This window comes from Tursiops truncatus, chromosome 3 (assembly GCF_011762595.2).
Source record: "Tursiops truncatus isolate mTurTru1 chromosome 3, mTurTru1.mat.Y, whole genome shotgun sequence".
Lineage (NCBI taxonomy): Eukaryota > Metazoa > Chordata > Mammalia > Artiodactyla > Delphinidae > Tursiops > Tursiops truncatus.
Window position 1 is genome coordinate 152173214 of NC_047036.1, and position 14845 is coordinate 152188058.

General features: G+C 50.2%; 1 protein-coding gene across 2 annotated transcripts; it reads right to left on the reverse strand.

Moving 5' to 3' along the window:
- Window positions 1-9004: 9004 nt before the first annotated feature.
- On the reverse strand, window positions 9005-14358 carry DOK3 (docking protein 3). Of its 2 annotated transcripts, none has more exons than XM_073802853.1 (6): window positions 14117-14358; window positions 13317-13519; window positions 12053-12358; window positions 10299-10398; window positions 10014-10186; window positions 9005-9915 (listed from the first exon to the last, which is right to left on the reverse strand). In XM_073802853.1, exons 1-6 carry the CDS (start codon window positions 14205-14207, stop codon window positions 9217-9219), a joined length of 1572 nt encoding a protein of 523 aa, XP_073658954.1. In that variant the 5' UTR covers window positions 14208-14358; the 3' UTR covers window positions 9005-9216. The 2 variants fall into 2 exon arrangements, with proteins under 2 accessions (XP_073658954.1, XP_073658955.1); XM_073802854.1 differs by having other exon boundaries at window positions 13317-13415; window positions 14117-14251.
- Window positions 14359-14845: the final 487 nt, after the last annotated feature.

Sequence of the window (14845 nt, forward strand, 5' to 3'; positions counted from 1 at the left end):
TGAATGAACAGATGAAGGAAGGACTGAGAAAGTGAAACAGCAAATGAGCAAAGGAAGAAGTGGCAGCCTGGGGCCCTGGGCAGTCCTCCAACAGAGAGGGCCCTGGGATCCCAGTCCTTGGGTCCCTGCAGGGCTCAGACCTAGATGGTGCCACTAAGAGATCCCTGCACAGACAGCCCCTGGGTAGAAACAGGCCTTGGGCTAGGACACAGTGCCCCCTGGTGGTCAGGACACCTGCAGCTCCAGGGCCAGTTCCCTAGATGTTTCCAAAGACTTTCTCTTCCACAGTCTGGTTGGAACCTCACAAAAATAGCCATGAAACAAAAAGGTTTAGATTTGTAATAAAAAAAAGTATGCCAAAACAAAAAGAATCTACTGTATAAAACAGGAAACTATATTCAATATCTTGTAATAACCTATAATAGAAAATAATTTGAAAAAGAATGTATATATGTAACTGAATCACTTTGCTGTACATTTGTTTTTTTTTTTTTTAACATCTTTATTGGAGTATAATTGCTTTACAATGGTATGTTAGTTTCAGCTTCACAACAAAATGAATCAGTTATATATATACATATATTCCCATATCTCTTCCCGCTTGCGTCTCCCTCCCTCCCACCCTCCCTATCCCACCCCTCCAGGCGGTCACAAAGCACCGAGCTGATCTCCCTGTGCTATGCGGCTGCTTCCCACTAGCTATCTACCTTACGTTTGGTAGTGTATATATGTCCATGCCTCTTTCTCGCTTTGTCACCGTTTACCCTTCCCCCTCCCCATAGCCTCAAGTCCATTCTCTAGTGAGTCTGTGTCTTTATTCCTGTTTCACCCCTAGGTTTTTCATGACATTTTTTTTTCTTAAATTCCATATATATGTGTTAGCATACGGTATTTGTCTCTCTCTTTCTGACTTACTTCACTCTGTATGACAGACTCTAGGTCTATCCACCTCATTACAAATAGCTCAATTTCGTCTCTTTTTATGGCTGAGTAATATTCCATTGTATATATGTGCCACATCTTCTTTATCCATTCATCCGATGATGGACACTTAGGTTGTTTCCATCTCTGGGCTATTGTAAATAGAGCTGCAATGAACATTTTGGTACATGACTCTTTTTGAATTATGGTTTTCTCAGGGTATATGCCCAGTAGTGGGATTGCTGGGTCATATGGTAGTTCTATTTGTAGCTTTTTAAGGAACCTCCATACTGTTCTCCACAGTGGCTGTATCAATTTACATTCCCACCAACAGTGTAAGAGGGTTCCCTTTTCTCCACACCCTCTCCAGCATTTATTGTTTCTAGATTTTTTGATGATGGCCATTCTGACTGGTGTGAGATGATATCTCATTGTAGTTTTGATTTGCATTTCTCTAATGATTAGTGATGTTGAGCATTCTTTCATGTGTTTGTTGGCACTCTGTATATCTTCTTTGGAGAAATGTCTATTTAGGTCTTCTGCCCATTTTTGGATTGGGTTGTTTGTTTTTTTGTTATTAAGCTGCATGAGCTGCTTATAAATTTTGGAGATTAATCCTTTGTCAGTTGCTTCATTTGCAAATATTTTCTCCCATTCTGAGGGTTGTCTTTTGGTCTTCTTTATGGTTTCCTTTGCTGCGCAAAAGCTTTTAAGTTTCATTAGGTCCCATTTGTTTACTTTTGTTTTTATTTCCATTTCTCTAGGAGGTGGGTCAAAAAGGACCTTGCTGTGATTTATGTCATAGAGTGTTCTGCCTATGTTTTCCTCTAAGAGTTTGATAGTTTCTGGCCTTACATTGAGGTCTTTAATCCATTTTGAGCTTATTTTTGTGTATGGTGTTAGGGAGTGATCTAATCTCATACTTTTACATGTAGCTGTCCAGTTTTCCCAGCACCACTTATTGAATATGCTGTCCTTTCTCCACTGTACATTTCTGCCTCCTTTGTCAAAGATAAGGTGACCATATGTGCGTGGGTTTATCTCTGGGCTTTCTATCCTGTTCCATTGATCTATATTTCTGTTTTTGTGCCAGTACCGTACTGTCTTGATTACTGTAGCTTTGTAGTATAGTCTGAAGTCAGGAAGCCTGAATCCTCCAGCTCCATTTTTCGTTCTCAAGATTGCTTTGGCTATTCGGGGTCTTTTGTGTTTCCATACAAATTGTGAAATTTTTTGTTCTAGTTCTGTGAAAAATGCCAGTGGTAGTTTCATAGGGATTGCATTGAATCTGTAGATTGCTTTGGGTAGTAGAGTCATTTTCACAATGTTGATTCTTCCAATCCAAGAACATGGTATATCTCTCCATCTATTTGTATCATCTTTAATTTCTTTCATCAGTGTCTTATAATTTTCTGCATACAGGTCTTTTGTCTCCTTAGGTAGGTTTATTCCTAGGTATTTTATTCTTTTTGTTGCAATGGTAAATGGGAGTGTTTTCTTGATTTCACTTTCAGATTTTTCATCCTTAGTGTATAGGAATGCCAGAGATTTCTGTGCATTAATTTTGTATCCTGCTACTTTACCAAATTCATTGATTAGCTCTAGTAGTTTTCTGGTAGCATCTTTAGGATTCTCTATGTATAGTATCATGTCATCTGCAAACAGTGACAGCTTTACTTCTTCTTTTCCGATTTGGATTCCTTTTATTTCCTTTTCTTCTCTGATTGCTGTGGCTAAAACTTCCAAAACTATGTTGAATAAGAGTGGTGAGAGTGGGCAACCTTGTCTTGTTCCTGATCTTAGTGGAAATGCTTTCAGTTTTTCACCATTGAGGACGATGTTGGCTGTGAGTTTGTCATATATGGCCTTTATTATGTTGAGGAAAGTTCCCTCTATGCCTACTTTCTGCAGGGTTTTTATCATAAATTCGTGTTGAATTTTGTCAAAAGCTTTCTCTGCATCTATTGAGATGATCATATGGTTTTTCTCATTCAGTTTGTTAATATGGTGTATCACGTTGATTGATTTGCGTATATTGAAGAATCCTTGCATTCCTGGAATAAACCCCACTTGATCATGGTGTATGATCCGTTTAATGTGCTGTTGGATTCTGTTTGCTAGTATTTTGTTGAGGATCTTTGCATCTATGTTCATCAGTGATATTGGCCTGTAGTTTTCTTTCTTTGTGACATCCTTGTCTGATTTTGGTATCAGGGTGATGGTGGCCTCGTAGAATGAGTTGGGGAGTGTTCCTCCCTCTGCTATATTTTGGAAGAGTCTGAGAAGGATAGGTGATAGCTCTTCTCTAAATGTTTGGTAGAATTCGCCTGTGAAGCCATCTGGTCCTGGGCTTTTGCTTGTTGGAAGGTTTTTAATCACAGTTTCAATTTCAGTGCTTGTGATTGGTCTGTTCATATTTTCTATTTCTTCCTGATTCAGTCTTGGCAGGTTGTGCCTTTCTAAGAATTTGTCCATTTCTTCCAGGTTGTCCATTTTAGTGGCATAGAGTTGCTTGTAGTAATCTCTCATGATCTTTTGTATTTCTGCAGTGTCAGTTGTTACTTCTCCTTTTTCATTTCTAATTCTATTGATTTGAGTCTTCTCCCTTTTTTTCTTGATGAGTCTGGCTAATGGTTTATCAATTTTGTTTATCCTTTCAAAGAACCAGCTTTTAGTTTTATTGATCTTTGCTATCATTTCCTTCATTTCTTTTTCATTTATTTCTGATCTGATTTTTATGATTTCTTTCCTTCTGCTAACTTTGGGGTTTTTTTGTTCTTCTTTCTCTAATTGCTTTAGGTGCAAGGTTAGGTTGTTTATTCGAGATGTTTCCTGTTTCTTAAGGTAAGATTGTATTGCTATAAACTTCCCTCTTAGAACTGCTTTTGCTGCATCCCATAGATTTTGAGTCGTCGTGTCTCCATTGTCATTTGTTTCTAGGTATTTTTTGATTTCCTCTTTGATTTCTTCAGTGATCACTTAGTTATTAAGTAGTGTATTGTTTAGCCTCCATGTGTTTGTATTTTTTACAGATCTTCTCCTGTAATTGATATTGAGTCTCATAGCGTTGTGGTCAGAAAAGATACTTGATACAATTTCAATTTTCTTAAATTTACCAAGGCTTGATTTGTGACCCAAGATATGATCTATCCTGGAGAATGTTCCATGAGCACTTGAGAAAAATGTGTATTCTGTTGTTTTTGGATGGAATGTCCTATAAATATCAATTAACTCCATCTCGTTTAATGTATCATTTAAAGCTTGTGTTTCCTTATTTATTTTCATTTTGGATGATCTGTCCATCGGTGAAAGTGGGGTGTTAAAGTCCCCTACTATGAATGTGTTACTGTCGATTTCCCCTTTTATGGTTGTCAGTATTTGCCTTATGTATTGAGGTGCACCTATGTTGGGTGCATAAATATTTACAATTGTTATATCTTCCTCTTGGATCGATCCCTTGATCATTATGTAGTGTCCTTCTTTGTCTCTTGTAATAGTCTTTGTTTTAAAGTCTATTTTGTCTGATATGAGAATTGCTACTCCAGCTTTCTTTTGGTTTCCATTTGCATGAAATACCTTTTTCCATCCCCTTACTTTCAGTCTGTATGTGTCTCTAGGTCTGAAGTGGGTCTCTTGTAGACAGCAAATATATGGGTCTTGTTTTTGTATCCATTCAGCCAATCTGTGTCTTTTGGTGGGAGCATTTAGTCCATTTACATTTAAGGTAATTATCGATATGTGTGTTCCCATTCCCATTTTCTTAATTGTTTTGGGTTCGTTATTGTAGGTCTTTTCCTTCTTTTGTGTTTCTTGCCTAGAGAAGTTCCTTTAGCAGTTGTTGTAGAGCTGGTTTGGTGGTGCTGAACTCTCTCAGCTTTTGCTTGTCTGTAAAGGTTTTAATTTCTCCATCAAATCTGAATAAGATCCTTGCTGGGTAGAGTAATCTTGGTTGCAGGTTTTTCTCCTTCAACACTTTCAATATGTCCTGCCACTCCCTTCTGGCTTGCAGAGTTTCTGCTGAAAGATCAGCTGTTAACCTTATGGGTATTCCCTTGTGTGTTATTTGTTGTTTTTCCCTTGCTGCTTTTAATATGTTTTCTTTGTATTTAATTTTTGACAGTTTGATTAATATGTGTCTTGGCATATTTCTCCTTGGATTTATCCTGTATGGGACTCTCTGTGCTTCCTGGACTTGATTAACTATTTCCTTTCCCATATTAGGGAAGTTTTCAACTATAATCTCTTCAAATATTTTCTCAGTCCCTTTCTTTTTCTCTTCTTCTTCTGGAACCCCTATAATTCGAATGTTGGTGCGTTTAATGTTGTCCCAGAGGTCTCTGAGACTGTCCTCAGTTCTTTTCATTCTTTTTTCTTTATTCTGCTCTGCAGTAGTTATTTCCACTATTTTATCTTCCAGGTCACTTATCCGTTCTTCTGCCTCAGTTATTCTGCTATTGATCCCATCTAGAGTACTTTTAATTTCATTTATTGTGTTGTTCATCGTTGCTTGTTTCATCTTTAGTTCTTCTAGGTCCTTGTTAACTGATTCTTGCATTTGGCCATTCTATTGTCCATTCTATCTCCAAGATTTCGGATCAACCTTACTATCATTATTCTGAATTCTTTTTCAGGTAGACTGCCTATTTCCTCTTCATTTGTTAGGTCTGGTGGGTTTTTATCTTGCTCCTTCATCTGCTGTGTGTTTTTCTGTCTTCTCATTCTGCTTATCTTACTGTGTTTGGGGTCTCCTTTTTTGCAGGCTGAAGGTTCGTAGTTCCTGTTGTTTTTTGTGTCTGTCCCCAGTGGCTAAGGTTGGTTCAGTGGGTTGTGTAGGCTTCCTGGTGGAGGGTACTAGTGCCTGTGTTCTGGTGGATGAGGCTGGATCTTGTCTTTCTGGTGGGCAGGTCCACGTCTGGTGGTGTGTTTTGGAGTGTCTGTAGACTTATTATGATTTTGGGCAGCCTCTCTGCTAATGGGTGGGGTTGTGTTCCTGTCTTGCTAGTTGTTTGGCATAGGATGTCCAGCACTGTAGGTTGCTGGTCGTTGAGTGAAGCTGGGTGCTGGCGTTGAGATGGAGATCTCTCGGAGATTTTTGCTGTTTGATATTATGTGCAGCTGGGAGGCCTCTTGTGGACCAGTGTCCTGAAGTTGGCTCTCCCACCTCAGAGGCATAGCACTAACTCCTGGCTGCAGCACCAAGAGCCTTTCATCCACAGGGCTCCTTAATTTGGGATGATTCGTTGTCTATTCAGGTATTCCACAGATGCAGGGTATATCAAGTTGATTGTGGAGCTTTAATCCGCTGCTTCTGAGGCTGCTGGGAGAGATTTCCCTTTCTCTTCTTTGTTCTCACAGTTCCCAGGGGCTCAGCTTTGGATTTGGCCCCGCCTGCGCGTGTAGGTCGCCGGAGGGCGTCTGTTCTTTGCTCAGACAGGACGGGGTTAAAGGAGCCGCTGATTCGGAGGCTCTGGCTCACTCAGGCCGGGGGGTAGGGAGGGTCACGGAGTGTGGGGCGGGCCTGCGGCAGCAGAGGCCGGCGTGACGTTGCAGCCTGAGGCGCGCCGTGCGTTCTCCCGGGGGAGTTGTCCCTGGATCCCGGGACCCTGGCAGTGGTGGGCTGCACAGGCTCCCCGGAAGGGCGTGTGGCTAGTGACCTGTGTTCGCACACAGGCCTCCTGGTGGCGGCAGCAGCGGCCTTAGCGTCTCATGTCTGTCTCTGGGCTCCGCACTTTTAGCCGCGGCTCGCGCCCGTCCCTGGAGCTCTCTCAAGCAGCGTTCCTAATCCCCTCTCCTCGCGCACCAGGAAACAAAGAGGGACGTAAAAGTCTCTTGCCTCTTCGGCGGGTCCAGACTTTTCCCCGGACTCTCTCCCGGCCAGCCGCGGTGCACTAACGCCCTGCAGGCTGTGTTCACGCCGCCAACCTCAGTCCTCTCCTGGCGCTCCGACAAAAGCCGGAGCCTCAGCTCCCAGTCCCGCCCGCCCCGGCGGGCGAGCAGACAAGCCTCTCGGCTGGTGAGTGCCGGTCGGCCCGATCCTCTGCGCTGGAATCTGTCCGCTTTGCCCTCTGCACCCCTGTTGCTGTGCTCTCCTCCGCGGCTCCCAAGCTCCCCCACTCCGCCTCCCGAAGTCTCCACCCGCGAAGGGGCTTCCTAGTGTGTGGACACTTTTCCTCCTTCACAGCTCTCTCCCGCTGGTGCAGGACCCGTCCCTATCCTTTTGTCTCTGTTTAGTTTTTTCTTTTGCCCTAACCAGGTACGTGGGGGGTTCCTTGCCTTTTGGGAGGTCTGAGGTCTTCTGCCAGCGTTCAGTAGGTGCTCCGTAGGAGTTGTTCCACGCGTAGATGTATTTCTGGTGTATCTGTGGGGAGGAAGGTGATCTCCGCGTCTTACTCTTCCGCCATCTTCCTGCTGTACATTTGAAACATTGTAAATCAACTATACTTCAATTTAAAAATGAATATAGGGTTTCCCTGGTGGCGCAGTGGTTGAGAGTCCGCCTGCCGATGCAGGGGACACGGGTTCGTGCCCCAGTCTGGGAGGATCCCACATGCTGCGGAGTGGTTGGACCCGTGAGCCATGGCCGCTGGGCCTGCACATCTGGAGCCTGTGCTCCGCAACGGGAGAGATGACAACAGTGAGAGGCCCGCGTACCGCAAAAAAATAAATAAATAAAAATGAATATAAATGGGCTTCCCTGGTGGCAGAGTGGTTAAGAATCTGCCTGCCAATGCAGGGGACACAGGTTTGAGCCCTGGTCTGGGAAGATCCCACATGCTGCGGAGCAACTAAGCCCGTGTACCACAACTACTGAGCCTGTGCTCTAGAGCCCTAGAGCTACAACTACTGAGCCATGTGCCACAACTACTGGAGCCTATGCGCCTAGAGCTCATGCTCCGCTACAAGAGAAGTCACCACAATGAGTAGCCCCTGCTCGCTGCAACTAGAGAAAGCCTGCGTGTGCAGCAATGAAGACCCAACGCAGCCAAAAATAAAATAAATAAATAAATTTATTTAAAAAAAAAAGACTATCATTGTGAAGTGACAGTGGAGTGTCACTGTCATAAAGATGAGGCTTGGGATGTACCAAGGGTGTGAGCAGCTGAGGTGGAGTTGAGGTCAAGGGGCCAGGAGGCCGGATCTTTGGGGGCACGATCCTTGAGTGCATGGTGGCCCAGCGTTGGTGACAGGAACAGCAATAAGGGGAGGACAGTAAGGCAGGCACTAAAGTCTTCAAGAGACTCCTTATTTCCCTCTGGAGTGAGGACTCCTTGAGAACAGGACTGTGGCTGTAATGAACATGGCCGTGACCTCAGTGCCTGGCACAGAGTAGGCACCTGATCAAACTCGAATGAATGTATGCTTGGTATGCAATTTGATCTTTATCCTTGACAGTTGAGGAAGACTGAGGCCAGGGGTTCCACAGAAGTGTCTGTGCATTTTTGAGTCTCAGTGGGGAGTGTTTTGGGTGTGCGCACATTTGAACTCCCTTCCACCTGCCCGTCTCCCCTCCGCCCCCAACTCCTCCCCAGCCCAGGCTTTCTGGTCCCTCAAAATCAGCCTCCACACTGCTTCCCTGGCTGACTATGTCCCTCTACTGAGGATGAGACCAAGCTCATTGTAGGATGGTGAGGTCTCTTATGTGCGGCCAACTCTCCCTCAGCCCCTTGGAGCCCTCCAGGTCCATGGTCTTCCCTTGCTCTCTGCACCCACCATGCCCACCTTCATCCTGGAAAGCTCCAGGGCTCACTGCCAGCCTGGTGAAGCCCTGCCTGCCCTTCACACTCAATTCAGGGGGCACCTCTCCCATCAGCAAGCCTTATTTCTCCCTCTGCCCTACTGTCGGAGTTATTTCTGCTGAACAGGACCACGTGGAGCCGTAATTACCTGCATCTCACCCTCCTGCTCCAGGAGACTTGAGCCTACTGGTGGCAGAGGTCAGGTCCAGGTCACGTGTGTCCCTGGAACCCAGCACAGGGCACTGGTGTTTGCTGCAATGCCTGTGTTTGAGGGTCTGTGTGGACCCGGGCAAGCCACTGCAAGGAGCCGTAGGGAGGAGGTATGGACTGTGGGCCACAAGGTGGGATGGAGAGGAGAACTAAAAGGCTTTATTACCAGCAAATCTGTACACTGTACACTGGGGTCCAGCAGGGCACCTGAGGGGTCCTCCCCAGGCTGTCTGCCTTGTCCCTCCAGGCTAGAGTGAGTGTGGGGGTGTGTCTGCAGATGTCCATTGTTCCCCCGCTCTCTTGTCCCAGGGAGAGAGCCTTCCTCTCCTCCGGCCGCCACGATACTTGGTCAGGGCCTGTCGCAGGGAGCCGGTCCCTTCCTGCGCTCGCGGCTCAGCAGCGTCACCAGCTTGGCCTTGAAGCCCAAGTGGGCGCCGGCGCGGGCGCAGCCCCCGGCCTCGTCGCCGTCGTCGGCCAGCTCCAGCTCCAGCAGCCGCTTGTACTGGGCCTCCAGGCTGCTGTCATGGGCCGCGCCGGGCCAGCCCAGGTCCTGGCTATTGTGGTAGATGTGGCTGGCCAGGGGGCTGCGGCCGCCCGGGCCCTCCTGCTCCGGACAGCCGACGTCGGGCGCTGGGCCGGCGTCCAGCACGCACAGGTTCTCGTACAGGTGCTCGGCGGCGTCCGGAAGCTGGCTGGCCCGCTTGCACACCGACGCGTAGAGCGCGGGCGCCGGCTCGTCCGGGGCTGCGGGGCCCAGCAGAGAGGGCAGGCTCTGGGGCCCGGGCTCGGCCACGCGCGCCCTCCGGGAGCCGGGCGCCTCGGGCCCCGGGGGCACCTCCCGCAGCTCCCCCGGAGGCTCCAGCAAGGGCAGGGAGGTGGCCCGCGGCAGGGGGCAGGGCTGGGGCCCCGCCGTCTCCGGGAGCCGCTCCCGCTGGCGGGCGATGGCGGCGGCTACGGCCCCGCATAGGTCGCGGGAGCGGGGGCTGATGAAGGCGAAGAGGCCCTCGCCCGAGTCGCAGCGGCGGCCGGCTTCAAAGGAGAACACGCCCTGGGCACGGGCGGCACGGGGAGTCAGCGGCTGAGGGGCCGCCCGCCAACCGCTACCCTTCCCTGCGGGACCAGTGGGGCGGCCGCCCAGCACCTCACCTTGTCGGAGCCGAACTTGCGCAGGAATCGGTAGGGCCAGGTGTAGAGCGCCTGGGGGCTGGCGGGCTCGTTCAGCTGGATGGAGTCCTGGCCCAGCAGCAGGAGGTAGGGCCCCTTCAGCTGGCAGCGGGCGGCTGCCTCCGTCCTCTGTACCACCACTGGAAACTCGCCCACTGCAGGCACGGCGCCGTGAGGGCCACAAGCACAGCCCCCTGGGGGGTCCCGGAAAGATCCCAGCCCTGTTTGTGCTAGGGCTGAGGCTGCCCCTGTACCTCCCCGACTCACCTTCCTGCCAGGAGGAGTAGATGGAGTTCTCCTCCATCTGGACCAGGCCCTTCTTGGGAGCCTCTGCTTCCCCTGGTCCTTGGGAGCTCTCCCCTGTGCCCTGGGGAATGGGACAAGGTCAGAGGTTAGTGTCCCATCCACTCCTCTTCCCACATCCTTTCTCTGGGGTTCATGACAAGCAAGGGCACCCAGAGACTTGAGTGCCAGTCCCAGTTCTGCCCCTGACACACTGCCCTATTTCCCCACCTGCAATCCCCACCGGCTCCCCCTTGAGGGTGCTGAGTGCTATAAAGCAGAGGGCACAAACGAGGCTGTCCATTGCCCTTGAGGCTGGCCAGCGACTGGGCCGGCCTGTGTGTGTCCCTGACAGCTTGGAGCAGTAAAGGGGTGGGAGCTTCAAGGGTGGGACCCACGAGTGAATGGCCACTTGTTCCTCCCATCTCTGGCCTCTTTCCCCATCTCCCACCATGTCCTTTGGGCTCTGACCCTGAGCTCTCCATCATGACCACCTTGGCCCATGGTACCATGGCCAGGGTCAAATGCAATGGCTTTCCACTGGTCTCCTTGCTCCTGTTTATTTCCCTTTTTTTTTTAAATTATAAGAATTGTGGTAAAATATACAACATAAAATTTACCATTTTAACCATTTTAAAGTGTATGATTCAGAATTTTATCATCATTCCAAATGGAAGCCCCGTACCCATTAACTGTCACTTCCCATTCCCCCCTCTCCCCATTCCCTGGCAACCCCTAAGCTGCTTTCTGTCACTATAGATTTGTCTCTTCTGTATTTCACATTAATGGAATCATAAAATGTGTGGCCCTTAGTGTCTAGCTTCTCTGACTTAGCGTGTTTTCAAGGTCCATCCATGTTGTAGCATGTATCAGTGCTTCATTCCTTTTTATGGCCAAGTAATGTTCTGTTGTATGGATAGACTGCATTTGGTTTATCCATTCATCAGTTGATGGACATTTGCATTGTTTGCATCTTTGGGCTATTGTGAACAATGCTGCTCTAAAGATTCTCGTACCAAGTTTTATTTTGACACCTGTTTCAGTTCTCTTGGGTATACACCTAGGAGAATTGCTGGGTCATATGTTAACTCTATGTTTAGTTTTTGAGGAACCGCCACTCATTTCCTTTTGGTCCATCACGGATCCTGTAAAGCTTTAAAACTCTCAGCTTCTGTGTCCAACTCCCCAAAGGCTTCTCCTCACACTCAGAATAAAATCCCAAACTCCACATGTGGCCCAAGGCAGTTTCAGTTGGCTCCCACCGGACTCTCCACTGTTGCCTCTTCCTGGGCCCCCTCTCACTCCTTACCTTCCAGCCACACTGGCCTTTCTGCTGCTTGAACATCAAGCTTTTCCCTGGGCCCTTGCCCATGCTGCTCCCTTAGTTCAGGGGACTCCTCAGACCTGTGTTTAGGACACTCTTTCCTCAGATCTTTGCCTGGTGGGTTATTTTTCCTCAAGGATTCAGGCGCACTCTCCTCTCCTGAGAAGCCTTCCTGGACCATCCTAACATCCCCCTACTCACTCCTGCTCCCACCCAGCCTCTCATTTTCTCCATAGCATGCATGGCCATCTGAGATTTGTTCTGTGGGCTTCTGGGCTGTTTCCCAGGCTTCTAGGTGCTTGGCAGGTGCTTGCTGAGTGATGAGATGTGAATGAGCATGGAGATGAACAAGGTGTGAGTGAACTGGTCTCCCCGGCTGGCCCCTGGATGCCTTACCCGCCCACTCTGTGCTCACCGGGAAGGCCAGCTGGCAAATGGGGGCCATCCAAGACTGGCGGTGCTGTGCGGCCAGCAGGTGGCTTCGCTCCGTGGTGGTGAGCAGGAAGGCACCAGTGTCCCGCGGGCAGCTCTCACCGTCAGCCGGCAGCACGGATACGCAGTCAGCCAGGCGGATGACCCGCCGCTCTCCTCTCCGGCCAGGCCCCACAGACCTGTCACCTGTTGGCCCCAGGCCACCATCCCGGACCTCCCAGCTCTCTAGCCGTGCCACGCCTGATGGGCCTCCTGCATACAGTAGACCCCATACCTTCCTCCAGGACTTCTGCAGGAGATGAAGATGGGGGAGATGACCCTCGGGTGGCAGTTCTCCCTGCAGCTCAGCCTAGCACAAGCCGCTTAGCAAACACTCCTGGCCACCTAGGCTGGCCTCTGCCTCGCAGCTCTTCAGGCCACAGAGGATGCCTTGCCAGAGCCAGCCCGGCAGCAGGAAGCGTCTGTGCTTGGAGTCGGTCAGCCCTAGCTTCAAATCCACCCCACGCTTTCCTAACTGTGACCCCCCCATAAGCACTAGGATCCTCGTCTCTCAAAAGATTATGAGAACACGGGGCTGGGGCTTCTACTGGGCAATGTCTGTAAAGTATCTAGTGGCCAGAGCAGACCACCTGACACTACTGCTTTGTTGGTGCACCCACCCCCTGTAAAGAAAAGGTCAATTGGGCCACGGAACAAGGGCTGGGGCGGGAGGGAGGCCTCAGTCTCATGATGGCAAGGAAGGAAACATGCAAATAGCGTCGAGCAAAGGAAACAGACGGTTTATCTGCCTGGGCAGCAGCTGCAGCTGAGCTGTGGGTGTGCAGGGCCTGCTACCCCAGGACAGGGCTGGGAGGAGCTGAGCCCTCTTCTGCAGGATGGAGCTCCACTTTTGGGGGCTCCTCCAGCTCAGCCTCCAGCCCTCTCGAGGGGCCACAGTGCCACTAGTAGATGGGATGGAAGGCGGTTGGATTAACCAGCCTCTCAGCTCTGCCCTGCCCCAAGGGTTCCATTCTTGGCTGCCCCCGCTCTTGGCTTCCCATCTGTAAATGAGGCAGGGTCTCAAAAAGGCCCACTCAGCCCAACCTGCTCAGGCTGAGAATGGGGCTCTGTTCCACTTCCCCACACCTGGGTTGGATTCCCCACCTGGACTCCTACCCCCATTCTCCCAGGTTCTGGTGGGCTGTCCAAGGCTGGGGCAGAGGCCCACCATCTGTCCCAGGCAGCTGCCTGGCAGCCAGGGTCCCCACCTTGCCAAACTTGATGTGCTGCTTGTAGAGGATGCCGTCCTTGATGGGTGTCTCCAGAGGCTCCATGGCCATGGCCGCCGCTCCGAGGGCCTGAGGAGACTGGTGACGGGCCGGAGGGGAACTCCTCACACTTCCCCTTCTGGCCACTTCCCCCTCCCTCTGTCCAGAGAGGCAGCTGCAGGGTTGGGGGAGGGGAGCCCTGTCTTCGGAAAAGGAGCTAGGATGGGGGTGAAGGGCATCACATATTTCTTCCTTGGGGTTCCAGCTGGCCCAAGGTACCCACTAGTGCCAGGCAGGGGCCTTGGACCACCAGATGACCCGTGCCTGCCTGGGTCAGCTGGGTGTGAGCCTCTGACCGCAGGCTGGCTCCCGAATCAGGAGCTCCTACCCCTCCCCCATCCTGGGGCTGTTGTGTACCCTGGGGCCTGTCATTCCCACAGCCTGGTCCCTACCCCAGGACCTTTCTCTAGCCAGACTGGCAAATTCCTTGTTTTCCCCCTTGGAGTCCTGGTTGGCCTGCTTGTCTTTATTCTGGAAATAGTTCTAATGTTCACTTGCTCCTCTCCGTCTTCACAGCCCCTATCCATTGCCAGCTTTGGCATCTCCCCTTTGAACCACGTCCCCACCTGGGCCCACCGGGCCCTCTCTAACCCCAAACCAACCTGTCTCTTCCCTCCCTAAATGCTTCCTGGCTCCCAAGTGCCCTGAGGTTTAGCTTGGACTCCTTGGCCCAGCATTCAGGGTGCTGGGTATTCTGGCCTCCACCTCCCCCAGCCTGGCCCCTTCAGGGCACCTCTCACCATGCTGCTCAGGGCTCTGGGACTTCTTCCTCTGGGAGGCCTCCCCAGACCACCCCACGCTGTCTGAGAGCACAAAGGCCCCAGCCCTCATGGCACGGCCCCAGCCACGTGAGCATGGGTGGCACGCCCCCAGCGGGTTCCCTGGAGAGCTCACAGGCTTTTTAAGCTCTGCTTCTTGCTAGAGTCCTGTTTCAGTCTTGTCTTCCTGGAGGCCAGTATGGGAGCTCTGCATATGAATCTGAATCCTGAGAACAGCCTCATTTCATTTATTCAGTGCCACCTCTGGGAAGGAATGTGTAAACAGGCTGAATACTGTTTGGTGGTCACGTGTGGGGTGTGTAGCTTCTCGGGCAGGAAATCTTTTCCAAGGGCCTCATTCACCTGGCTTTGTGCCCACTGTGGCCCAAGCAGCCCTGAGCTCTGGCAGCCTCAGACACCATGTCCTTTGCATTCTCATTGCCATTTCAGCGATGAGGAAATCAAGGCTCAGAAACATTAAGTAACTTGCCCTAGGCCACACACCAAGTGACAAACATGGCTTGAGCAACTGCTGTCCTGCTGGGATAAGCATGTGGCTTTGCACATGAAGTGCCTGGACAGAGGAGCTATCACCAATGCTTTTTCTGTCTACCCTTTGCAAGATGCTGAAATCCTGGCCCATTTGCCAGCAGTCCCGTGACCGCTGCCCACATTTATTCATGGCTGATCTGTCTGTCCCACTCACCTGTG